Source organism: Lacerta agilis, chromosome 11 (assembly GCF_009819535.1).
Source record: "Lacerta agilis isolate rLacAgi1 chromosome 11, rLacAgi1.pri, whole genome shotgun sequence".
Taxonomy (NCBI): domain Eukaryota; kingdom Metazoa; phylum Chordata; class Lepidosauria; order Squamata; family Lacertidae; genus Lacerta; species Lacerta agilis.
The window spans coordinates 42,897,447-42,923,397 of NC_046322.1; the positions used below are offsets into that span (position 1 = coordinate 42,897,447).

At 43.8% G+C, this 25,951-nt stretch overlaps 1 protein-coding gene and 1 long non-coding RNA gene across 4 annotated transcripts in view; one reads left to right on the forward strand and one right to left on the reverse strand.

Moving 5' to 3' along the window:
* The first annotated feature begins 496 nt into the window (after window positions 1–496).
* On the forward strand, window positions 497–10,820 carry LOC117054703. Its single transcript, XR_004427538.1, has 3 exons — window positions 497–661; window positions 5,265–5,267; window positions 10,760–10,820. It is a non-coding gene; the product is annotated as an uncharacterized LOC117054703 (long non-coding RNA).
* Window positions 10,821–14,274: 3,454 nt separating this feature from the next.
* Window positions 14,275–25,951, reverse strand: part of PGGT1B (protein geranylgeranyltransferase type I subunit beta) — a 30,609-nt gene continuing 18,932 nt past the window's right edge. Inside the window, exons 6-10 of one of the 3 annotated variants that reach the window (XM_033163710.1) lie at window positions 24,792–24,837; window positions 22,388–22,572; window positions 22,029–22,137; window positions 19,536–19,595; window positions 14,775–14,906 (exon numbers count right to left, since the gene is read on the reverse strand). In XM_033163710.1, the coding sequence (XP_033019601.1) occupies window positions 19,570–19,595; window positions 22,029–22,137; window positions 22,388–22,572; window positions 24,792–24,837 (366 nt within the window). In that variant the 3' untranslated portion in view covers window positions 14,775–14,906; window positions 19,536–19,569. Of the gene's footprint in view, window positions 14,907–19,535; window positions 19,596–20,627; window positions 20,651–22,028; window positions 22,138–22,387; window positions 22,573–24,791; window positions 24,838–25,951 lie in introns of those variants that run through there. The other 2 variants (XM_033163709.1, XM_033163711.1) reach the window with 2 other exon arrangements.

The window sequence follows — 25,951 nt, forward strand, 5'->3', positions numbered from 1 at the left end:
TGCTGGTACATTATACACACGCAAGAGCTGTGGAGGAATAGGCAATAGGACATCCTAATCCCCAGGCACTTATATTTAGAAGTAGCTAGACTAGAGTTCCACCCATCTCGTACAAACGGCTCCAAGACTACTTGAAACATCTGAATCCACAGTGTAGCTCAAAAGCCTGGGCATACCACCATGGATTAATGTCATTTCACAAAAGTTTTTCGGAAATTATGTTTAGAGTCTAAGGATAGGAGGCACACTTGGCAGTGCAATCCTAACCATGTCTACTCAACTTAATTCAATGGGCCTTCCTCCCAGGTAAGTGGGGTCAGGATTATAGCCTAAAAGTTGGTTCCACTTGGGTCCGATTAGAAGTCCCTTTCCTTTTGATGGGAAACTGTAACTTAGACGGGATCCAATTCCAAAATTTTGCAAGTCCCCCAACCCCAACCTGGTACTCTCTTGATGTTTTGATCTTATTATGGAAATTACAGGGGGGGCACATCTTTAAAGTTATTAAATGTTACAAATATTATGCATAAATGTATCCTTTTGACATGACAGCTCAGGGAAGTTACCTAGCTTTAAAAATCATAAAAAATCAACTCCTTTGCCAGTTTCCTCCATTCCAACGCTATTTTGCCCTTGAAAAGGGGACTCCAGGAAGTGCCCAGTGTCGGAATACGTTTCACGGATCCGCCATGGATTCATATTTATTTGGTTATTTTATAAGTTTTTCGAGGTCTACTTTTGGTATAATTGCGCGCAAAAGTGAAAGTGAAAGCATGAATGAATAGTGTGATTCACTTACAAGATTAATCCGCCTTTATTTTGTAGATCCGGTCATGTTCAAAGTTGTTAATGAGCGTTAAACTTGCTTCCCGCCCTTTTGGAGGGCAGCAACAGTGATTTTATTGGTTAAAGTACTAATGATGATGTCACGTTTGTTCCCTAATAAAAGGCAGAGGCACCCCGCTTAGGCTAGGAGAAGTAGCACGAGACCGCACGTTCTTTAGAAGAAGTTCGTTTATGTTCTTTTAGTTGGGTTTTAGTTGAAGTCAAGTTTAGTTTAAGGGACTAGGAGCGGGCTGGACGGGTTGGATGGGTTTTTCTTTTAGTTAGAGTTAGATCGCGGAAGATCATTCGGTTTAGCCTTAGTTAGGTTTTCTTTAGGTTTAGCCTAGGGCTAGAATTGCGGAAGATATTTCGGTTTTAGTTTATTTAGTTAGCCTCGCGGAAGATTGGGCGCGCAGGGTCTTTAAGCTTAGGAGAACTTAGCTTAGGGGACGAGCCTACGCGGGTTCTGCCGAAGCCACTAAAGATACAACCGGTGTCTGTCTTCCTTTGGGGTTAAAAGGGGGGAGTAAAGTAAAAAATTTTTCTTTCTTTAAACTGGTCCGTCTATTCAGAGTCAGGGTATATATTTTATTTCACGAGGCAACTTTTCTTTAAAGAAGGCAACTAGAAACTCACACACCATCAGAGTCTTCAATTGGCTTACTCATTATCCTTCAGACTGTGAGGCTTGGCCGGCGACCGTGCCCAAAAGCACGTGGAACGCTGGCCGCTTTCCCCGCAACTGGTACCTCGTGCATAACCAGTCCAAGGCCGTGCACGAGGAGCTCCAGCACCCAAACCCCGACAAGTGGTGCCCCTCTCTGAGGCAAAGCGTAGTCAAAAATCGCTTCCACGAAGACTCCGGTTGAAGGCAACATATCGGAAGTGGCTCGGAAACAGACATTGAGAGGTGAGGTATAACGGCCCGGTTTATCCAGGATTTCGCTGCAGTAGCGCGAATCCACCGCTTGCCCAAAAATAGTGTAAATAGAAATTGCGCGCGTGTATTTTGCCCCAAGGGGTCCCCGGGTAGAGCGGCAAGGAGTTTAGTGTAAGCCTACGGGCAGGATAAGGTCTTCCCTAAAGCCTACGGGTGGGAAGGGTTCTGGCAAAAGCCTACGGGTGCCAGGGTCTGGCAAAAGCCTACGGGTGCCAGGGTTTTCGGTCAAAGCCTACGGGTAGGGCCGGTGTCTCCCGAAAAAGCCTACGGGTGGGAGGGAAAGGTTTTCTGGCAAAAGCCTACGGGTGCCAGGTTTTTCGGTCAAAGCCTACGGGTAGGGCCGGTAGCCCCTAGTAGAAGCCCACGGGTGGGGGCGGAGGTTTTCTGGCTAAAGCCTACGGGTGCCAGGTTTTTCGGTTAAAGCCTACGGGTAGAACCGGTGTCCCCTAGTAGAAGCCTACGGGTGGGGGAGGAAAAGTTTTGGAAAAGTGTTAAAAATGGGCTCCTCACTCTCAACTGCTCAAGTTAAATTTTGTGAAGATTTATTGTACCTTTTGAAAAGAAATGGTCACCCTGTCTCTGAATCAGAAGTAGAGCTTTTAGTTAAAACCATTGGGGAAATTTGTCCCTGGGTCCCTAAGGAAGGAACGAAAGATTTAGCGTCATGGGAAAGGATCGGGTTATAATTTATGGCCAACCCGAAAATCGGAATTCCTGTACAATTAGTATGGAGCAAAGTAAGAAACTGCTTTCAACAAATCGCTCCAAGAAATGTTTTGCTTAATGGAACAGTGAATTTAGGAAATACTGCTTTTAATAGTGCCCCTGTGCTGCCGCTTGCGGTTGTGCCATTTTCGGCCCCCTCGCAGCAGCCAGTTCAGGCCCCGTTGTCGTACACGCACTCGCCCTTGTCCAATTTGTCATTGCCAGATTCATTGCCGCCTGTGCCGGTGCAGCAGACGCCGTCGGCCTTTCAAGCCCCGCCGCGGACTGCCCCACCGCCAGTCGCTCAGCAGTCATCGCAGGCCTTTTACCAGCCAGCGATTTCAAGTCAGCAGCAGCCGCGGACCTCGCTCCAAGCAACGGTCCCGCTTCCTCCACCGCAAGCCGCGCTTTTGCCAGCGATCCAGCAGCAGCAGCAGCAAGCAGCTTTTTTGCCAGCAAACCCTGCTGCCCTGCAGGCCGCGCTCAAGCCAGCAGCTCCAGTTTTGCAGCAAGCTGATTTCCAATCAACAGCAATCCAAGCTTCAATGCAAGCAGCACAACAGCAATTTACCAACCCTTCAGCACCTCCAATGCCAATGCAGATTCCAAGACAAGAGCAAAGCCAAACAATGATGATCCAGATGCCAGGACTTGCAGTACAGAGCCAACAACCTTATGCTCCAACTCCAAGTCAGCCATCTTGTCTTCATCCAACTCCAAGTCAGCCATCTTGTCTTCATCCAACTTCAAGTCAGCCATCTTGTCTTCATAGTCAGCCATCTTCAAGGCATACAGATGTCAAAGACTCTTTAGCACCATCTAGTGGCTCATCATTTGGAAAGCATCAAGAAGATTTAAACTCACTGATGCCACCTACAGATCCAACAGCAATGCAGCCCATCTGCAGAACTCAAGCTTTAGAAGCAGCTTTGGGACAAATAGACTTTAGTGCTGATCCAATGCACATCTTTCCAGTGATTCGTGCTAATGGAGGACAACCTGCAAGATATCAAGCCATTCCTTTTGAAACACTACGTGAACTGCGAAAAGCCATACGCGAAAATGGACTTCAAGCTCCTTATACTAGAAGTTTACTTGAAGGACTGTCCACTAGTAGACTTCTGCCATCTGATTGGAAGTTGATTCTTCGCACCTTCCTGTCGCCTACAGATGCTCTTCTGTGCCTGCAAGAGTGGAAAGAAGTAGCAGCCAGACGTGCAACGCCACTTGCCACAGAAGATATGCTCACAGGATCAGGACATTACTCCAATCTCAATCAACAGCTAGCCATACCTGATGCTGCACTTGTCACCATAGCAGACATTGTGGTCAAGGCTTGGCGCAGACTACCCAATCGCACAGATGCTAGCTCAGTATCAGGATTCGCTGCAGTTAGGCAAGGTCCAAAAGAACCTTATGGGGACTTCGTGGATCGCCTGATTGTTGCAGTGGAACGCCAGATAGAAGATCGTCATGCCAGAAACATGCTGACAAAACAACTTGCCTTTGAAAATGCCAATGATGACTGCAAGAATGCCCTAACAGCAGTTGCAGCTCGTCCAGATGCCATATTGACTGAGATGCTACGCGTCTGCCAGAATGTCGGTACCCACTCCTACAAAGCACAGCTCTTGGCAGCTGCGGTACAGATGCCACGTCAAGACAGCTCTACGCCAGTCAAGAAGTGCTATGGGTGTGGAGGCGATGGGCATTTCCGGTCGCAGTGCACAACAACGCCAAGGCCTTCTGCCAAGCCGCCGGAGAGATGTCCCATCTGTCAGAAAGGATTTCATTGGGCGAACGATTGTCGTTTGAATCCACAAAATACATCACCTACCTCATCTCCAGTTCAGGGAAACGGTTCTGCGGGCCGCGCCCCGGCCCCGGTAAAACAATAGGGTGCAAGTTCAAGAACATCATGAAGGTCAATCGTCCCAGAAAGGTGAACAACGCTACTCCTTATCCAGGTCATCAGGAAAAAAGAGTGATCCAAAGAGATATCTACTCTCCAGATGTCCAGAGAAAAGATGTGACCTCATCAAGCATTCAGGTTCCAGAGGTTTCATCATCTGCCTTACCTATTCAAAGGGTTTCAGTAGAGAACACAGCATTCAGTTCACCTTCTGCTGACCGCCCTTCAGTTCCTGCTGATGTTGATCCTGCTTCACAGCAAACAATCACAGTCAAGTCTCTGATACCAACGGAAGAACCTCAAGTTTGCCAACTCAACGCCAAGCAGCTTCAGAGTTGCCAACTTCAGCAGTGCAAAAAACCCGAAGCCAAAAAGATATCTTCAAACACTGCCAATGAAGAACAAGAAGAATCTTCTGTCCCAGGTATACCACTCTTCTTAACAGAGGACTGTTACTTTTCAAATCCATGGTTTGCTCAGCAATTGCCAACATCCATTCGTGGTCCATTCCCAGACACCTCAATTTGCCTTATCCTGCCTAGGATGGATCGCCTCCCTGCCACAGTCACATTGACTGCAGGCCTAGTTCGAATCACAGATTCATCGCAGTTGCTGATTCCAGGATTTTCAACTGTTCCTTGTGTCCTAACAAAAGGTTTGGAAATTGCCAGACTCTATTTGCTTACTTCCACACCTACAGCTCCTGTAGACTCTTTGCCTCCTCAGACAGCAATGGCGCTAATCAAGATTACAGAAGAACGCCCTCATCTCGTCTTAGAAATGGGTGGACGAAAGATCAAGGGTCTTCTTGATACAGGCGCAGATGTCACAGTGATCGCCAGAAAAGATTGGCCTGACCAGTGGGCAACGACTGTCACCCAGGAAGTCTTCGGAGTCGGAGGTTTCGAACCCGCCCACCAGAGCGTGCATCCGATTACCTTCCAGTCAGACTCAGGCTCCATGGTGCAGCTCCGTCCACTTGTTATGGATGTGCCTATCACCCTTTGGGGTAGAGACTTATTGTCTAAAGCAAGAACTGTTGTCCATACACATTTTTGATGTGGGCCTTTGCATCAGCGCCAGTACATGCTCTTCCACTCACATGGAAGGAAGGACCCCCTGTATGGGTCGACCAATGGGCGCTGACGTCAGAAAAGCTCGCTGCAGCAGAGGCCCTAATCAAAGAGCTACTACACCAGGATCGTGTGCAACCCTCTAATAGCCCTTGGAACACTCCAATTTTCGTCATCAAGAAGAAAAGTGGAAAATGGCGTTTGCTTCAAGACCTGAGAAAGATCAACGAGAGAATTGTTCCAATGGGTCCCCTTCAATGTGGACTTCCTAACCCTAACCTCATTCCTAGAAACCATCAGCTTGCAATCATCGATCTCAAAGATTGTTTCTTTACTATCCCGCTAGCACCTGCAGATCAAGAAAAGTTCGCTTTCACTCTACCTGTGTTCAATAACACCAGACCAGCTTCCAGATACTCTTGGAAGGTACTCCCTCAAGGAATGGTGAATTCGCCGACTCTCTGCCAGAACTTTGTGGATAAAGCATTACAGCCTTTCAGAGCACAATATCCAGCCTTAGAAGTTTGTCATTACATGGATGACATCTTGATCCATGGAGAAAAGGTCTCAGAGCATCATATTGAGCATCTTACGCGCATCCTGAACTCTTTTGGGCTTTGTATTGCCCCAGAAAAGGTACAGCGCACTGCTCCATTTCATTATTTGGGTCACAGACTGCTTCAAGATACAGCCCTGCCAGAGATGCCGAGCATAGTCATTCCAGAATCCTTTACTTTAACACAATTGCAGCATCTCTTGGGACAGATAAACTGGGCTCGAAAGTCTCTAGCAGTTCCAACATCTGAACTCTCGCCATTGTTTTCTGCTCTTAAGGGACATACATCTCCTTCAGATGTTATTCCATGCACTTCTGAGATGCGTCTTGCTTTACAAGGGGTAAACACAAAACTGCACCAAATAGCTGTAGATCGTGTGCCAACAGCCAACTGCGCTCTTTCATGTGCTATCTTCACTACACCAAGATTGCCGACAGCAGCTTTATATGTTCCGGATACTTCCTCAAAAGTGGCAATCGTGGAGTGGATTCATCTTTCGCACACGCCTCAAAGGAATGTGTACCCCAGTATGGACGCTGTTGCTGATCTCCTTGTTAAGTGCAGAGGCCGTGCAATTCGCCTGAGTGGAAATGATCTGCTTTCCATCTACCTTCCTTTCTCTCAAGAACAAGTGCTGACTTTGATTCAGTTTTCAGATAGTTTCCAAATTGCTATTGCAGATTTTGTCGGTTCATTCTTGTATAATCCTCCTAAGGACAAAAGATTCACTTTGTTGCAACAAGTAAACTATCACCTTTCATCTATGTTGGTGCTTCAACCCATTCCCACTGCAAAAACTCTGTTCACAGATGGCTCCTCTTCCTATGGTGTCCTTGCTTGGCGGGAGGATGGACAATGGAAAACTGTGTTTACAGAGAAACAACTTTCAGCACAAAGATCGGAACTGGCAGCAGTGATTCTTGCTTTTCAGACTTTCACTGCAGAAGCATTCAACCTCGTTGTAGATTCTCAGTATGTATATAGACTGTTATCATCGCTTCCAGTAGCTTATCTGTCTCCATCCATGGATGAAAATCTCTTTAATTTGTTCGCGCAGCTCCAAGAACTATTACAGAAACGTTCATTTCCTTTTTTTGCTGCACACTTGCGCTCTCATTCTAACCTTCCAGGATTCCTGGTGGAAGGAAATGCAGTAGCAGACGCTGCCCTCAGGACTCTAGCTTTCTCCTTGTTCGACAATCCTGTGACAAGCCATGAAACTTTCCACCAATCAGCAAAGGTTCTACACAAGACCTTCAACATTCCAATGTCACAAGCAAGGGACATTATTTCATGCTGCCCTTCGTGCTCCAAGTCTCCTACGCTGTAAATCCTCGAGGCACGGAGGCGAATCAGCTGTGGCAGATGGATGTGACACATGTCCCAGCCCTTGCTCCAATGTCTAAGTTGCATGTCACAGTGGACACCTTTTCAGGTTTCATTTGGGCTACAGCACTGAAGGGAGAAACTACGAGGCACGTCATACAGCACTGCATGAGAACCTTTTCAGTTATGGGAAAACCTCAAGCCATTAAAACAGATAATGGCCCGGCCTATGCTTCTCAGGCCTTTAATGACTTTTGTGTGCAATGGAATATTTCCCTATCCCACGGGATTCCGTTTAATTCGACAGGCCAAGCTCTCATTGAAAGGACACACCTCACTTTCAAAACTCTGCTCCACAAACAGACCGCAGGACGTCACCTTCCAGCCTCGGAGATCCCTTTGGCAGTTGCAAAGGTGCTGTTCACCTTAAATTTTCTTCTCTTTCCACATAACAAGCCTCATTCCCCAGTGGATCTCCACTTCAAGAAAGAAGAACAGCTTCCTCGACCCTTGGTCTCTTATCGCCTCTTGCCTGACATCGAATGGCGAGGACCAGTTCCACTCATCACTTGGGGTCGTGGTTACGCTGCCGTTGCCCTTGAAGAAAAGGCTGTTTGGGTGCCTGCCAGGTGTGTGCGCCCTTGGAGAGCTAAGGAACCAAGTTGAGAATATCCACCTCGTTGTTTGACTGCACTAGTTTCCAGTGTCAAATGCAGCAACTCTTCAACTATCCTCAACCTATGCCTTTTGTTTGCCTCTGGGCAGCCCCTTGGTTCCTGGCTGCCTAGATTTGTTCCAGTTACTCTCATACCTGCATTCACTAGCAGATCACCTTGATTTGCTTGCTTAACCTCCTTTCTTCTACAGGTATCGTTGTTTCTTCAGAACTCAATGTTTCAGTACTTTCCTGAGCTCCACGAACTTTTCCTGAGTTCCAGGACTATTTCTTCTACATGGTCGTGTGTAGTCGGAGAAGAAGACGACCGGCAACTCATTCATCGTCTTCATCCTCCTCTCCAACACCATTTTGCAGTTCTAAACCTGTCTTGTACTTTATACTGTACTTGTAAAAATTGCATATTTACCTTTGTATGCTTCTTGAAATATCCGCCTCGCATATTACATGTGATTTCCATATAGCTTGGTAATTAATGATATGGATGTTTATATATGCAAAGCTTTTCTGAAATGGTTTCCATTTAGAGCGTCACAATTTTGATGATATGGAAATGTTTATGTAAGGTCAAAGCATCGTCTTTGTGCAGTTCTAGTCATAGACATATTCATGCATATATGTTTTATAACCCTAAATCTCCACGTTGTGCTTGCAAAAGTTGTAGTTCAAAATGTGGTAACTCTTATATGCCTTATTTGAGATATTTCCTTTGGTCAAAGAATTGGTCATTCTCGGATTTGTTCAAGATATATATGTCAAGTCTGGTGGCGTCCTACCCTTTTGGTACCCCTATTTTCTTTGAAGAATACCCCTCTATATGCTACCTTTTGGCAGTAAACCAGGTTCCCAGCTTTTCCCTTCACTCTGTTTCCTGCTGTTGATGGGAGACCCTTATGTAGCTGGTTTAAATCCCATCCCGTTTCGCTGGAAACCCTTGCGTAGATGGTTTAAATCCTCATCCTGGCTGGGACACCTTTATATAGGTAGCTTAAATCCCCTCTTGTGGCGAAAAACCACTTGTACTTAGGTGCCTTAAATCCCCTTTCTGGAATCGGACCCTAGTTCCCCGTTACCTGTGGTCGCTGTGGTAAGTCCAGAATCTGCCTTCCTGAAAGTTCCTTCGATTCTGTAGCCTCAGAGCCACAACCCTTTTCCGTTACCTTATCCATTTTCCTCAGTTTTCCAAATAAAAATTAAAAAAAATGGGGGAGGGGTCTGGGTAGGCTATATAGCCCCAGCTCTAGTTATATTTTAATTTTGGGTCCCGGATCGGGACCTCTCTTATGTTTGGGCAGTCGTTATTCGTTATTTTTAATTTTGGACCTGTATCAGGTCCTCTCTTGTGTTTGGGGAGTAATTTGTTGTTTTACGCTGCACGCGAAAGTATACATGTTTATGAGGTGATTTGTTGTGTTACATTACACATTGAAATATATATATATGCCTAGAAGGTTTACAGTGTATCGGATCGATCATTTTTTATGTTCGGCTAGTGGTTTGTTATTTTCATGACTTTATTGCTACATTATTGTACAAGTATTTCCTCTGATGAGGGGGATGAATGTTGATGGTGTTGCTAGTGTTTATATCACAGTTTTGATGTGGACACTGTTGGCACTGTTGATGCTCTGCCCTTTCATGTCGAGTTCTATGTCTAAACAAATGGTAATGTTTGTGTCAGATAAATGCTTTTGATATCTCTAATTTTTTTTTATTATATAACTAAAACAAAATTAATTTAATTTAAAACAAAAAAAGAAAGATGATATGTCGGAATACGTTTCACGGATCCGCCATGGATTCATATTTATTTGGTTATTTTATAAGTTTTTCGAGGTCTACTTTTGGTATAATTGCGCGCAAAAGTGAAAGTGAAAGCATGAATGAATAGTGTGATTCACTTACAAGATTAATCCGCCTTTATTTTGTAGATCCGGTCATGTTCAAAGTTGTTAATGAGCGTTAAACTTGCTTCCCGCCCTTTTGGAGGGCAGCAACAGTGATTTTATTGGTTAAAGTACTAATGATGATGTCACGTTTGTTCCCTAATAAAAGGCAGAGGCACCCCGCTTAGGCTAGGAGAAGTAGCACGAGACCGCACGTTCTTTAGAAGAAGTTCGTTTATGTTCTTTTAGTTGGGTTTTAGTTGAAGTCAAGTTTAGTTTAAGGGACTAGGAGCGGGCTGGACGGGTTGGATGGGTTTTTCTTTTAGTTAGAGTTAGATCGCGGAAGATCATTCGGTTTAGCCTTAGTTAGGTTTTCTTTAGGTTTAGCCTAGGGCTAGAATTGCGGAAGATATTTCGGTTTTAGTTTATTTAGTTAGCCTCGCGGAAGATTGGGCGCGCAGGGTCTTTAAGCTTAGGAGAACTTAGCTTAGGGGACGAGCCTACGCGGGTTCTGCCGAAGCCACTAAAGATACAACCGGTGTCTGTCTTCCTTTGGGGTTAAAAGGGGGGAGTAAAGTAAAAAAAATTTCTTTCTTTAAACTGGTCCGTCTATTCAGAGTCAGGGTATATATTTTATTTCACGAGGCAACTTTTCTTTAAAGAAGGCAACTAGAAACTCACACACCATCAGAGTCTTCAATTGGCTTACTCATTATCCTTCAGACTGTGAGGCTTGGCCGGCGACCGTGCCCAAAAGCACGTGGAACGCTGGCCGCTTTCCCCGCAACTGGTACCTCGTGCATAACCAGTCCAAGGCCGTGCACGAGGAGCTCCAGCACCCAAACCCCGACACCCAGAGGTGACAATTGCTGAGCTGATTGTTGGCCAAGGAAAGCCTAATCCCATCACCAGACTTGCCAAGGGGTACTTTGGGTGGTGGGACTTCAGAGGTGTTTGCTTGTTGTTGTAGTTCAGCTATGGAGAAGTAGTGATTGTCTGCAACTTTTGTTGTTGTTCAGTCGTTCAGTCGTGTCCGACTCTTCGTGACCCCATGGACCAGAGCACGCCAGGCACGCCTATCCTTCACTGCCTCTCGCAGTTTGGCCAAACTCATGTTAGTAGCTTCGAGAACACTGTCCAACCATCTCATCCTCTGTCGTCCCCTTCTCCTTGTGCCCTCCATCTTTCCCAACATCAGGGTCTTTTCTAGGGAGTCTTCTCTTCTCATGAGGTGGCCAAAGTACTGGAGCCTCAACTTCAGGATCTGTCCTTCTAGCGAGCACTCAGGGCTGATTTCTTTGAGAATGGATAGGTTTGATCTTCTTGCAGTCCATGGGACTCTCAAGAGTCTCCTCCAGCACCATAATTCAAAAGCATCAATTCTTCGGCGATCAGCCTTCTTGATGGTCCAGCTCTCACTTCCGTACATTACTACTGGGAAAACCATAGCTTTAACTATACGGACCTTTGTCGGCAAGGTGATGTCTTTGCTTTTTAAGATGCTGTCTAGGTTTGTCATTGCTTTTCTCCCAAGAAGCAGGCGTCTTTTAATTTTGTGACTGCTGTCACCATCTGCAGTGATCATGGAACCCAAGAAAGTGAAATCTCTCACTGCCTCCATTTCTTCCCCTTCTATTTGCCAGGAGGTGATGGGACCAGTGGCCATGATCTTAGTTTTTTTGATGTTGAGCTTCAGACCATATTTTGCGCTCTCCTCTTTCACCCTCATTAAAAGGTTCTTTAATTCCTCCTCACTTTCTGCCATCAAGGTAGTATCATCAGCAGTGAGAGTGTTTGCTTATGCTAATCTTATACCTGGGTCTTGCCCTGACATGTCTGCTTATGGTAATCTTGAACCAAGGACTTGTCTGGACATGTTTGCCAAGGTTAAACTAGTGTAACGCCTGTCTATCGCTCCCCTTTAGTGGCATGTCAGTGATGTAAAGATGATGTATCAATGATGCTGTGCGAACTGTATCCTGGGATGTGGTGGGAAGTTTTAAAAGTTCTTGTCACCCCATTCTCGGGGTTCAAAAATTCCTCTTTGAACCTGTTGCACAATAAACTTTGGTCTACAGCTATTTGCTCCGGTTGGTGGCTGGACTCCTTTTTAGCCTTGCACCTAGATTTTTCCGTAACAAACTACAGCTCCCACCAGCCCTGGCTAACGTGGCCAACGGTCAGGGGTTAGACTTCTAGTCTATAACATAGGGCACTGTGTTCTATTTTAGAGCACGTTTTAATTTGGTCCAAACTGCTGGTGTAATTCTTGCTTGCTTGCAATGCAAAAAAAAAAAAAAAAGAGGGAATCCCCCGAGAGAAAAATAGAAAGACCAAGCTACGTTTTAGTTTCATGTTACATACACGGTGCTATTTTTCTAGAAAAAGAGGTGCCGGAACTCACCATGAACGCCTCCCTTGTTCTCTTATAATAGCAATGGCGCCCACCTGAGAGGTGCCGGAACTGGGTTCAGGTGAGTTCCAGCTGAAAAATAGCCCTGCATACACACAAATAAGATAACTATAATTAACTGGTAACTGGGGTGGAATGGAAGTTCCAGTTTTATTAAGCTGCTCATGTATTTAAAATTAGAAAGAATCCCTGTGTTGTATTTTAGGGTACTGCGAGCCACACAGTGATACTAATCTCACAGATACAACAAATACTCCAGGCCATATCTAAAATCTGTCTCCTACTAAATCCTTTCTTCTTAGTAGCTGTGTTTATTTTAGGGCCTATTAAGACGGGCTGCACCAAAGGCAATATACTTTGGATGTTTGTAGTTAAACTGCAGGAGGATTACATGGAGATCAGGAATCAAGTTAACATTTGTTAAACTTTCAGTGCTTAGCTGCATTCTGCTAAATTTCATAATTGCATCCCCACCTTTCAAATTTGAACAGAAGTAGTGCTAGCAGAGCCTTACAAATTATTAGTTGCCTTAAATGAGCTCTGACACTTGAGAGGAATATATATTTAGAACAGCAATAATTTTTTAAAAGCACAATCTCAAATTTGATGTTTTAATAAAAAGAAAAATGTTGACATTAGGTAAAGAGAAATTCAGTTTTAGTGCAAAATACCACTGCATTATTTCTTGTTTAAATATGCTTATTTAGTTAGGAGTCATCTATTAGAATCATAAAATTATACAGTAGGGACCCCAAGGGTCATCTAGTCCAACCCCTTGCAATGCAGGAATCTCAGCTGACAGGTGGCCATCCAAACTCTGCTTTAAAAAACCTGTTTAAAAATAAGGGATTTAAAATAAAATTACCTTATTGGTTTAATGTTTCTTGATTTCCATGTTTCAAACTTCAAATGGTCTTTTCAAAGATACCTAAGAAATAACAAATCCCAGAATCCGCATTTTGCAGATTCATCAGCTTGAGAGTATAATGAACTGGGTGCAAAAAGAGACACAAGCAAATAAAAGGTTAAGTATATCCCTGGTGCGCCTTTGACAGGCTTAAGGTAGGTTGTTGTCTAAATTGCAGCTTATCAGAAATCAGACTTGCATAGTATTATAGTAACAGACTCTGAACCACCTCTGTACCCAACAATTGTACTTCTACTGAAGACACTTTCAAAAAAGCACTCCAGTTTTAGTTTAGCATGGGGATACCAAGACTTTTTGCTTGTCTGCTTTTTAAAAAGCCATTCTGAACATCACAACAGCATGCTTCACCCATTCCCGTTCCACAATGACTTGAGCACAAAGATTCTAGCTTGTATTAAGCCACAGTTCCCAGTTAGTTCAAATCAGGGAATGCTGGCTTAATGCCAATTAAGAAACTCCGAAAATAACTGAGAAATGAAGGGATGAAAAAAATGTGCTTGGCCCCAACCCTTGTTCCCTACTCTGTATACCATGGTTTATTAAGGCAGGAATTAGCTCCAAGAAGGCTTAGAGAACCCCAAATAAATGTGATGCAATTTGCAAAATGAGGAAATGAAATATGGCTCCTTTGCTTAAAAGGGGGGCAAATAAAATAAGGTTATTGAATGTGCGCACAAAAACAGTGAGACAACTCCCCTAATAATACAGGAAGCAACAGAAAAAAGCCCCAAAATGAAGTGACAGAAACAAAGGGCAGTTAAGACTGCTGTCTACACTCATTTCAGTGAAGTATTAGATTGTGTGGGACAAATAAGATCACAGAATGCAGGAAAGACTGGACTACTTTAGTCCAATTTTTTGTAGCAAGTCGCATCAACTGCAATACTTTTCAGTTAGCATGATACATCTTAAAGTTCAGTTAAAACTGTGGTACTCCAAGTGTTATCTCAAAATATTCCAACTAGCAGCAGCCAAGATGCCTAAAAATAATGCAAACATATTGGGTCTATTATAATGAATAAAATAATTTTTATTTTTTATACAAAGGTTATAGAATTGTCATCTACCTTAAAAGGACACCTTTTTTTTAGTAATCAACACTTAATTTATAAGCTTTTATATGAAGGATGTATCAAATAAATTTCAGTAAATTCAAGGGATTGAGTATGAAAATACTTAAATACATTTTTAATATCCTTTTTATTATCATTACACTTTGCCATTGCACTGTTTAAAGTAATATAATAGAACAATGTTGCTTTGAAGGGATTCGTTCAAACCGAGACAGCATCTGTAGAGGCAAGCAATTTTTAAAAATTCCAATCCAGAATAACTGGCTGAAGGCCATTTGCTGTCTGAATGATGCCAGTGACATGAACTTGATTGTATGATTCCAGCACTTAAAAAGAGCACATTGGTTATACATGGCTTTTAACCTTGGGCTACAATTATGCTACCAAGCTCAACTGGAGTCTGAAATCAGTCATGTGGCATCGTGCACAATATCCGAACACTGTTTATAGTCCTTGGTTGCCCAGATCTGATGAAGGTGCAGAAGGCGCTCTGAGGTTCGTGTGCTTACATTCAGGGCGGGGTGAACCTTGCGAATGCCAGACTCCTCCATTAGCGACAGGCCACAGATCCCAAAGTAGGCATGCAGAGCATCTGGGAGGAGACATCAGAGGATGTGCATTATTCTGCAGTAGACAACTGTCATTTTCTCAAGAAAAAAAATCTCACTGCATGCCAATAGTAAACATAGTATCAACACACAATATTCCTTCTTGCTGTCTGAAAATTGTCTGTAGTAACTAAAGCTTATGGGAGACAGAAAATTGGGGTGGAGGGGGAGGGAAAGGGGCCATGTATGCCAAACATGGGAGCCAACTCAGCCAAGGTCCCTTCGTGTGCCCACCAATAAAATGTTTGAGGGGGCCAGGCCCCCCTAAAGTTGATGGGTATTGCCATTCAAATGGTGTGCACATGCTACTTCATGTGACTGATTATGTAGGGCAGGGCTTACCTCCCCACCCCAATATTTTATGCAAGTTGGCACCCCTGATGCCAAGTGCCAAGGAATTCCAAGCTACACAAGCACATGTGATTCCACTAAAGTAGATTCTACCCCCCAGAAGCAATACATACTTGTCATTATTAAAAGTTTGCATTACTTAACAGAAATATTCAACAGCACTGGTTCCCAATTAGCTAAGTACTGTTGACCCCCCCGTTTTTCAAATGCCAACCCATGGACCCCCTACTTTTGAAAAAATGTTATCTCTATGGTATTTTTTGTTATGTGAATGGTGCCATGAACCGCCTGGGTGGGATACGTGGACCCCCCTAGGGTTCACGGCCCACCAGTTGGGAACCACTGTTCTACAGGGATGCCACTGAAAGTCGTGACCTTACTCTGCCTCCTGGGACAAAATACAGTCATGTAGTCATGCACATCACATTATACCTGCTTTTATATTAATCTTTGTCAGAATCCATATACCATATTTTTCGGACCATAGGGCGCACCTCATTTTTAGAGGAGGAAACAAGAAAAAAAAATATTTTTCTGGTTTTCCTCTAAAAGCCCTGTTTTTTTGAGGATCAGCTAAAAGTTTAGCAGCTTTTTTGCAAAGGGAAAAGCCCTGGTTTTCTGAGGATCAGCTAAAAGTTTTGCAGCTTTTTTTGCAAAGGGAAAAGCCCTGGTTTTCTGAGGATCAGCTAAAAGTTTTGCAGCTTTTTTTGCAAAGGGGGAAAAGCAAAGCTCCTTTTGCAAAGGGAGAAAAGCAAAGAGGAAAAGCCTCGTTTTTATGGGGTTCAACTCACATTTGTGCAGCTTCTAAAGGAAAGGGAGCCTTTTCTACAGTTTCCAGACAGATAATCTAATCAGCCAGTCACATGTCGCTGGGGAAACAAACAACCTCCCTCTGCAGCACATTCAACAATGGAGGCCTGGGCAAGAGGGCGGGGCTGAAAGGGAGCCGGGGACTCTTATCTCTCTCCCGATCTCTTGCTGATCAGCTGCTGAGTGGGGTCCTTTCAACACCCCCTTTTCGCTTTGTAAAATAAAAAGCATGGTCCTCCTTTTGGCCCCTGGGCAATTCAGCTCCAGGGACCACCATTCGCTCCATAAGACACACAGATATTTCCCCTTACTTTTTAGGAGGAAAAAAGGGCATCTTATGGAGCGAAAAATACGGTAATATTCCAGAAATGAGAAAAAGCCTGGTGAAGAGTTCAATCTTAATTTTTTAAGATACAATTTTCATACTATAAATAGCAGAAGACTAGGGCTGGGCAATATATTTATATATTGTAGGGCTGCCATACGTCTGGATTATCCCAGACACTACCGGGATTTCAAAGGCGGAATTGATATCTGGGGGGAATTTCCAAAAGGTGGTGTTTAGCCTGGATCTCAGGCAAGTCAATCGAAAAATCGCTTTTTTGGCATTTTTAAAAACAGCTTAACTGTTCATAATTTTTGACCTGGCACTATACTGCGAATTATAATGTGTGTGTGTGTGTGTGTGTGTGTGTGTGTCCTGCAAAAAATCACAATGTGGAAAAAACCATAAAGCCAGCCAATGCCTCTACATAGCTCTCTCCTTATTCCAGACGTTGTAATGTATTAGTTTATCACAATGTTTAGCTGGTGATATAGTGTGATGTTGAAAACCATCAGCGGGAAGACAGAAAAAGAGAGAAACATCTCTAGTTTCAACAGTCTTGATAAGAACAGAGAGAAGCCTTAGTTTAAACAGCAAGGATTTTTCTCTTTGCAGCAGCGAACCATCACAAGTCTCCAAAGAGATATATGGCAATTCCACAAGACACACAAGGGGTGTGCAGCAGCTCAGTCTGTTTTGGAGCCACTGTGTTATTCCAGTTCTATTCATTATTACAGCCTAAACTTGATCTGTTAAATCTGAAGCTCTACTCACATACCCTGTCTATATTGCAGAATCTTAAAAAAAAGTGATTCACAGCACGTCTATAAAAATTCAATCAAAAACCTAGCACAGTGCATGTCAGTTGCTACAGCAGGCGGAAAAACAAGTGATTTGCCAAGACCCTCAGCAATTTCAAGTGATCCATGAGGGGAAAGGTTTGGGAACCACTGTCCTACGGTATTGTACCTTGCTTAACCCACCCAGAAAAGTCTGCATTTTCTCACCATCTGCGTTCATTCCTGGAAGTACCATCCATGAAAAAGGAGAGAGAGAGATCGCACTATGTTGTTTGAATCTTTGTTAGGGAAAAATCCGAAAAAGGAAGCTACTCAAATAGTCTAACTTCATCATTAACACCCTGATCTGAGAGCCAAAATTCAGAGAATGATCCCTCGCGTGAAGAAACCTCTCTCCTCCAAATCATTGTGAATTGAAGGTCCTATGAAATAGTTCACTGTGATTAACAACTAGATCTGTCAATCAAAGTGAAAATCCCTTGCCCCGCTCCTTCCACAACACATGTAACAAAGGTGGTTGCTGCTTTTTTAATTGTTGTATATTTGGTGAATGGAAAGGATCATTTAAATGGTGGTAGAGTGGTACCCCGTGTTACGCACGCAATTCGTTCCGGATCGCACTATGTAACGCGGGCGTGCGTAACACGAACGCCCCCCCAAAGAAAAAACCCAGAAGTTTGCGCGTTTATGCGCTTCTGCGCACTCTGCGGAGGATTTCTGGGTGGCAGAGGTCCATAAGCTGAATGTGCACAACACGGAGCATATGCAACACGAGGTATGACTGTATCCAATGCACTCATTCCATTAGCGCATGTATTTATGCTTGCCCCAACACACACCCTCCCCAAACCCACTCCAAAGGACTGAGGGAACCTACAAAACAGAATTAGGGAGTACAGAGTGGGGTGGGGGAAGAAACTTGCTGCAAATGTAAAGATTTCCTTAGCGTTACACAGCACTCCACCCAAAACTTTATTAAATTGAATTTGTATGTGTGCTCAGAACCACTCCTGAAGAGCTGATACCAACAACCAAATAATACTAAAAATGTGCAGCTGGTCAACCAAGTGAGACAGTGTGTTGGATCTGGAGACACGGAATTGACTCCTGCAACTGGGCATTCCTGGTTCCTCCACTACACTGTAGCCCCCGCAGTATGATGAGGCATGGGAGGATGGCTTCTACAAGCAGAAGTTCCTTCCTGCTCATGAAAGACCACCTTTGAATCTGGATAACTTCTAGATGTCAGACATTTCCCCAAGGATGCTGGGTCATATCCCATGTCTGGAATCACTTCCGGAGAAGTATCAGTAAGACAGAAAAAGATACCCTGTTTTTTTTCTTTTCTAAAAGTGCTCAAGCACTTTCTTTATATCAAGGCTGTGTGTGTGTGTGTGTGTGTGTGTGTGTGTGTGTAATTTTCAGCCCAAAGGCCACATCCCATCATGAACAACCTCACAAAAACCACAAGGGCAAAAGCTGGTTGGGGCAACAGATTTTTACTCTTTGATAGTAGACTACATTCCAGCCACATGAAAATCAAATGTTTCTACCTGTATCTCTCTGCATCCAGGTAAGCAAGAGACATTATCACAGTTCAAGGAAACATTCCAGCTGGTCAAAAACACTTGAAGACACGGGACAGCAAAGGGTGTGGCTTAGGAAGCAGCAGAGCCTGGGAAGAGTCCCAAGGACAGAGAGGCCTGGAAGGCTGAACTTGTTCTCATGGCCTGAGGTTCCCTACCCTACCTTACAGGAAGAAACAAGGGTGTCAACCTAGAGGCAAGAGAATAGAAATGAAAGCAAGAGAATTTGTGCTTTGATCTGTATCTTTCTAGACCAAAACCCTCATTTTTTACAGCTTATGCTGTTTAGACCTTAAGACTAAGTTTCAAAACCTGGTTAGTCCTTAATCATGGTGGTTCCTTCCTTCTCTCCCACAAGTCTCAAGCTGTTAGATGATGCTGCTTAGTTAAACCAGCATTCTGAGCACAATTTCCAACTACTTCTACGGATAAAAGCAGTTTTAATGTCCTTCATTCAACTCAGCAAGACAATTTTAAAAGCTATCAGAACTTCAGCTGTTTAAGGAATGGCAGAGGCATGAAACTGCTGGAAATTAGGCCCTCTGATCCAGAAGCCCAACCTCTTCAACCATTCTCTGTAAGTGCATGGCACATAGTACAGAAGACTCTGGTTCAAATCATGACAGCAGGAAGCCCGAGCTCAAACAGAGAACTTCAGCAAGCTATTCCATTGCTCTAGGTCTAAAAACAAACTAGTTAAATCAGCTTATTGCTAGCTACAAGTGATAGATTCTATCCTACCTTCCTGTAGAATAGCAGACGTCTGGAAAAGATGCTAGCTGGGACTGTCAGAATGTCCTTCTAAAGCAGGAGATACCAACACAGAGGCATTAATACCTTACTTCACAGGTTCCACAGCTGTGTTCTAGCATTTGAAAATACATTCCAGAGCTGAGCCCCAGCTCAAAATAAGCCCTAAAAGAAGTTTTCTTGCAAGGTTGCCAAAGCTCTGGGCAGACTATCATGAACTGCCTACAGTTGCATATGGAAGCAAGGGCATAACCTACTGACCCCATCCCCATACCAAACAGCACATGCTACAAGTTCCAACTATATAGGGCCCTCCCATTTGTAGTCTAGCACACAAAAGCATCAATTAGTGGTGTGCACCCTCCATATTTCAACGGCACACGGAAGATGGGTTGAGAGTGGAGTTCCAAAGTGCGTTTCTACATGCTGCGTTTGGCACCTACACACAAATGCCTGCCTGTCATTTCTATCTCTCTCTCCAATGGTAGAAAGGTCTAGAGTGGGGGATGCAGCCCATGGCTTGCCCAGCTCTGGTGTAAATGAAGAACTCACAGACAGGAAAGCTGTCATCCCAGGAGAATGGCCTCTAGCAATTTGCAGAGTCTTCTGGCCCCTGGCAATATTTTTAAATTTACAACCGTACACATCATTCCAAATTCAGCCATACTATAAAAGCCATGTTGTGGTCACTGTCGTAACAACACTAAGAATGATTTAATCTTTTTCTCTGCTGCCACCAGTTTGACATTTCAGTGACCCCAAGGTTTTTCCTCATTAGCCACAGCAGTTCAGACCCCCATGCATATCTGATGAGGATTTTTTGCCGCAATTTGCATTATTTTACACTTTCTGAAACTGAACCTCGCTTGCTATTTTACTGGCTTTTCATGCAGTTTGGAGACACCTTATGGGACTCTTCAGTATCAGCTTATATTTTTATCATCCTGAATAATGTGAAGCCATCTTCAAACTTGGTCATTCAGGAGTAAGTTGTACAGCTCTATTCTCCATACAGAGCCTTGTGTGGCTGCACAACTTACATCCCTTTATTGTAACAAATGTCCATTTACCTCTACCTTGTTTCTGTTTTACAACCCATTACCAACCTGTAACAGGAAGAGTATTATCTTATGTATTTATTTACAATACTTGCATGCTACCCAACAACACAACCTCTCTGGTTAGTTCCTATGACTGGTAAGTTTACTTAGGAGACTATGGCAAGGTATTTTCTCAAAGGTTTTTGGGAAGTGCAAGTACACAATACATAGTGCATCAAACTTTTGTACACATTTGTTAACACTTTCAAAGGCGAGATAAGTAGTATATATCCCCTCTGTGGAAAGTGATTTCCCCTCATCAATATCTAACATAAATGGATAGGAAAGAGATTCATTCCTTAGGACAATTATGCAAATGCAGACACCATACTCCTTTTCTTCATGTGCAACTTCAGCACCACTACACCAACTACTAATATCTACTTCCAATTTCCTTCACCTTTTGTTCTCATCTACTTTTTCCTATGGATGTGGCGCACAATATTGTTTTCAACCAATCTTCTGCTGGTTGTGTAACCAAAACACCAGCTAGCACAATCTGTAAAGCCAAAATCATGGCTTAAGAAGTTCAAACAAACAAACAAATAATTTGTACCCGCCCATCTGGCTGAGCTTCCCCAGCCACTCTGGGCGGCTCCCAATCGAGTGTTAAAAACAATACAGCATTAAATGTTAAAAACTTCCCTAAACAGGGCTGCCTTCAGATGTCTTTTAAAAATAGGATAGCTGCTTATTTCCTTGACCTCTGATGGAAGGGCATTAGTAAGAGCCTGTTAGTGTTCAATGTCACTACTCTCTTATACCATACCTGTCAGGGATCTTCCCAGATGCTGCTCATGAGTAACTACTAAGCCTCCTTTGAGGAACTGAAGTTATTTATTAAGCATAGCTATTTACAAGCGGAGCTAGTTAAAAACATGACCATTCAATCACTATCAGAATCCGGAAGTACATTCCTTCTGCTACCCCCCCCCCCAACACCAGATCTTCGGCACCCTGAAACGATGTCTCCTGGGTCCTCTAGCCCCCCTGCGCTGTGCCTGTGTCGGAAGCTGTGGGCTTGTCTGACTGGTGGTGCTGTGTCTTTCAGCAGTGTCCCGGAGCCTTTGCTCCTCTCCCTCGCTTGGAGACGATTCCTGTGATAGATTGGATGAGGAGGAGGAGGAGTCTGTCTGCAAAAGGGGTCCGGGCTCCCTATAGCTTCGTGAGCTGTCTCCCCTTGAAGAGCAGCTTTCCCTGCCCTGCTCCTGAGCAGGGCTTTCTCTCCCCCTCTCCTCATGAGTAGCTGGGCTACTCCTGACAATACCAAAACTATTAATGTTTCATTTTCATATTATAAGTATTTGGCTATGGTTTCTCTTCCCCCCACCCACCCACCCACCCCCTCGCCCTCTCATGTAGGTGGGTAAAAAAATTCATTTACCTGGATGACTATCTGGCCATTTAGCAAATCCACCAACAAGGCGATCTTGGGTTGACAAAATGTAATTCCTGTTCTTTTCATAGTTTGTATACTGAAATATTTTCAGAAGCTGAAAGAAAGGTTTGTTGTGTTAACACACATTATCAGTTTTAACATGCACCAGAAGTACAAGTAGAGAATTCTAAAGTTGCTAAACCCTAACTTTTAAAGAAGAAAAATGAATTTCTAGAATTAACTACAGGACATAAAATAGCGCCTTTGATATTAAAGGACAACCTAAATTAACTTATTAATGCAGAAGTTAAATAGTCAGAAGGTAGATTATGAATGACAGTGTCTTGCTTCAACTTTCAAGTTACCTTAAGAGTTGCTCCAACCCAAAACGAGTAGCAGGTATCCACAGGCTTGTTAGGTCGGCCATGATATCCATTCTGTTGCCGCATAATGCACCATCTCCTTATCCTGTCCAGCTGTTTCTCAGAGAATACTTCTTCAAGTTTACCCATTAGGCATAGGGATGCAATACCACAAAAAGTAGAGCCACCTGAAAAACCAGACAAGAGTTTCCTAAACATAGTTTTCAGTCTTTCATGGAGCTACTGAGGAAGCTCAGTTTACATAAACTACTGTATCTAAAGTAATAAAGGACAATTTTAAGTGATACACTGTCATTCACCCTAGCAGAGAGAGGAGGCACTGAGTTAAGCACATATACAGAGCTGGACAAACAATTTTCAAACAAAACAATGGTAAGCCACTCAACCATGTTACTATTTTGTTAACCAGTTGCCATCCCACTTATACCACAGTATGCATGTTTGCTACTTTACCTGTAGTTTTAGGCCAGGCGCAGATGTAACACAAGAATTAAGGGATTGGACTATGATATCATAGGCTCCCACATATGACATTTCCCCCAAGTCTGGGCTCACTTAAGAAAATTCTACAAAGAGAAATGCACATGCCTAGAAGCTGCCTTTTTGTGCTTGGTTTCATTGAGAGTTACTGACGAAAATTGGATATCGTGAATCTTGTGTTGAGTCCTCCTTGTTGAAGTAAATGACCTTATTGCTTACCGTATATACTTGCGCATAAGCCGACTTTTTCAGCCCATTTTTTGGGCTGAAAAAGTCGCCCTCGGCTTATGCGCAAGTGAGGCGGGCGGTGGAGAAGGAAAAGCAGAGAGAAAGAGCTTCTCTCCGCTTTCCTCTCCCTCCCCCCACCCCACCGGGAAATGTGCAGGACGGGGGGGGGGGCATCTTCTCCGATCCCCTCCTGTGCGTTTGCAGCTGTCTGCGAGGTGGTTGGGAAGGAAAAGCAGAGAGAAAGAGTTTCTCTCCGCTTCCCCCACCCCACCCCACCAGGAAATGCGCAGGATCCGTCCTGTGCGTTTGCAGCTGTCTGCGAGGTGGTTGGGTAGGAAAAGCGGAGAGAAAGAGTTTCTCTCCGCTTCCCTCCCCCCCACCCCACCAGAAAATGCGCAGGATGGAGATCTGAGACGTGGAGTCTTCTCTGATCCCGATCCCATCCCGTGCATTTGCAGCTGTCTGCGAGGTCCTAGCGCCTCCAGACACAAGCTGTAAGGGTAAAGACGCCTCTGCCTCCACTCACCAGCAGAAAGGCACAGAATGGAGGATCGGAGAAGCACTGCACAATGCTTCCCCCTCTGTCAGTTGGGGGGGGGGGAGAGAAGTGGAGAGAAGCTCTTTCCTGCAAAAGGCACAGGACAGGATCAGAGAAGCTGGGGGCACTGGCTTGCCAAGGGTTAAAAAGGATTGAGTGGGATTCCTAGAGAGGTCAGGAAATACCAAGCCCACCTACAAAAGGAGGAGGGGGCCTTTGTCTCTCTCTTCTGCACGTGCTGCATCCCTGGCGCTGGACCTTTGTCTCTCTTTTCTACACGTGCTGCATCCCTGGCGCCTCCTGAATCCAGTGAGTCTCTGCTCATCTTGCAAAGGGTCCATTGGGGAGAAGAGGGGGGTCCCTGGGATGAAGGGGAGGGTGCAGGGAGGACCCCCAAGTCAAGGAACAGAGGCTCTTGCCCCCCTCCTCTCTGCAAAGCCCAGGAGGAGGCAAGGTCACAGGAGCTCTGCAACTCTTATCTTCCTTTGGATCCATTCACAGCTTGGCTGTTTGGGAAGGGAGGGTTCTTTGGGGAGGGAAGAAAAGGGCCTGAAAATAAACCCCCTCACACTCAGGAATCAGTCCCATTTATTGATAGAGGTTGTAGGGGGATGGAAATATTGCACATAAAATACACCAAAGAAATAAAAAGGAAAGCCTAACTGTTGGAAGAGGGGAGGGGGCAAATAAAAGAAAGCGCTTATTCCTGTGGTGCAGAGTCAAGCCTATGGAACTTCTTGCCCCTGTTTTTCTTTGAAATAAATATTCAAAAACATTTAATCTACTGATGTCTCAATTAATGTAATTTTATTTATTTTTATTTTTGAAATTTACCAGTAGTTGCTGCATTTCCCACCCTCGGCTTATGCGCAAGTCAATAAGTTTTCCCAGTTTTTTGTGGTCAAATTAGGTGCCTCGGCTTATATTTGCGTCGGCTTATACTCGCGTATATACGGTATTTATCACTTTCACAAGGAGGACTCTCAGCACAAGATTCATGATACCCAAATTTCGTCAATAAATTGCAATGAAGCTAAGCTCAAAAAAAAGTTTCTCAGTGCGTGCAGTTTTTCCTTGCAGAAGTGTTCTATCTCATTACCGCTGTATTAAAGTGATCCTTAAGAAAACAAATACTCTTACCATGAGATTCAAGTCCGGCTCCTTGGGCAAGCCCATTATCATAAGACTGAAAAGGCAAAAGGCAGGCAAATGTAAGCATTCATGCAAACCTTTGAATGTACACTTCATTTTAGTAAAACTACATGGCCTTGGCCAAAAGTTGTTTCTAGTCTCCCAACAGCTTAGGAGATGACTTTTCAAAGACACTGGACTAACGTCAAAGTTTTAACCAAATGTATACAGCTAGACAATGCTTAAATTCACCATCATCATAATAGGTGGCAGTGGTGGTGTTATTCCGCTCTATACAGGAGCTCAGATAATGCCATTATGAAAAGACAATAAATTCATTGACAAGCAATTGTGACTGCTACCTGTGGGTCAGGGTTGGGGGAAGAATGAAGGCAACAAACAATGTCCACCCTTCCCTAAAAACCGACTCAAAATAATCTGCTACTTGTAGACATCGGATGCCCAGATAATCAGGTTGTCATAAACAACGAGAATGAAACATCACACAAGTGTAAAATAATTAGCTAGTAGGTAGGTAGAGGACCTAGTTTACTCCAGCACCAAACCCGTGATACTTAAAAAAAAAAACACAGAACACTGACTGTTGTCCTCTTGCTTGTAAGATAACTGGGAACTTTGTCCTTTTAAAGGAGGAACTGCAATCCTCCGCCCTTCCAATAATTATTGCACTCATATGTTTGACTGGCACAAGACAGGAAATGTGAAAAGCCAAGCAAACAGCAGTCTTCGCTGTTTGGATAGAATATATATATATATAGACTAATTACAGATTCCTAATTGTATTACTGAATGTGTAGAGAAGTTTACTCTATGCTCAAAATACAGCTGCAGTATGCAAAACTAAAGCACAACCCTTTAGGGCGCTGGGCAATTCTAGAGCAGACTAGAGTGTTGTTTTCAAAACAAGTTCCTGGTCATTGGATTTTTCTGTAATATTTCTTGCTGCACATTACCTTTGGTACAGAAGTATTCAGAGCCAACTTTGACAGTGCTAAAGCTTTTGTATCCCAATACTAAACAAACCAGTAAATCCAAGGGGGGGAAAAAACAGAATACCTGAGGGTCAAGGGGCCCTTAGAATGGCATGGGCTGTGGTACAGAAATACAAAAAGAATCTAAGTTTATGAAAATACTGACTTGAAATAATA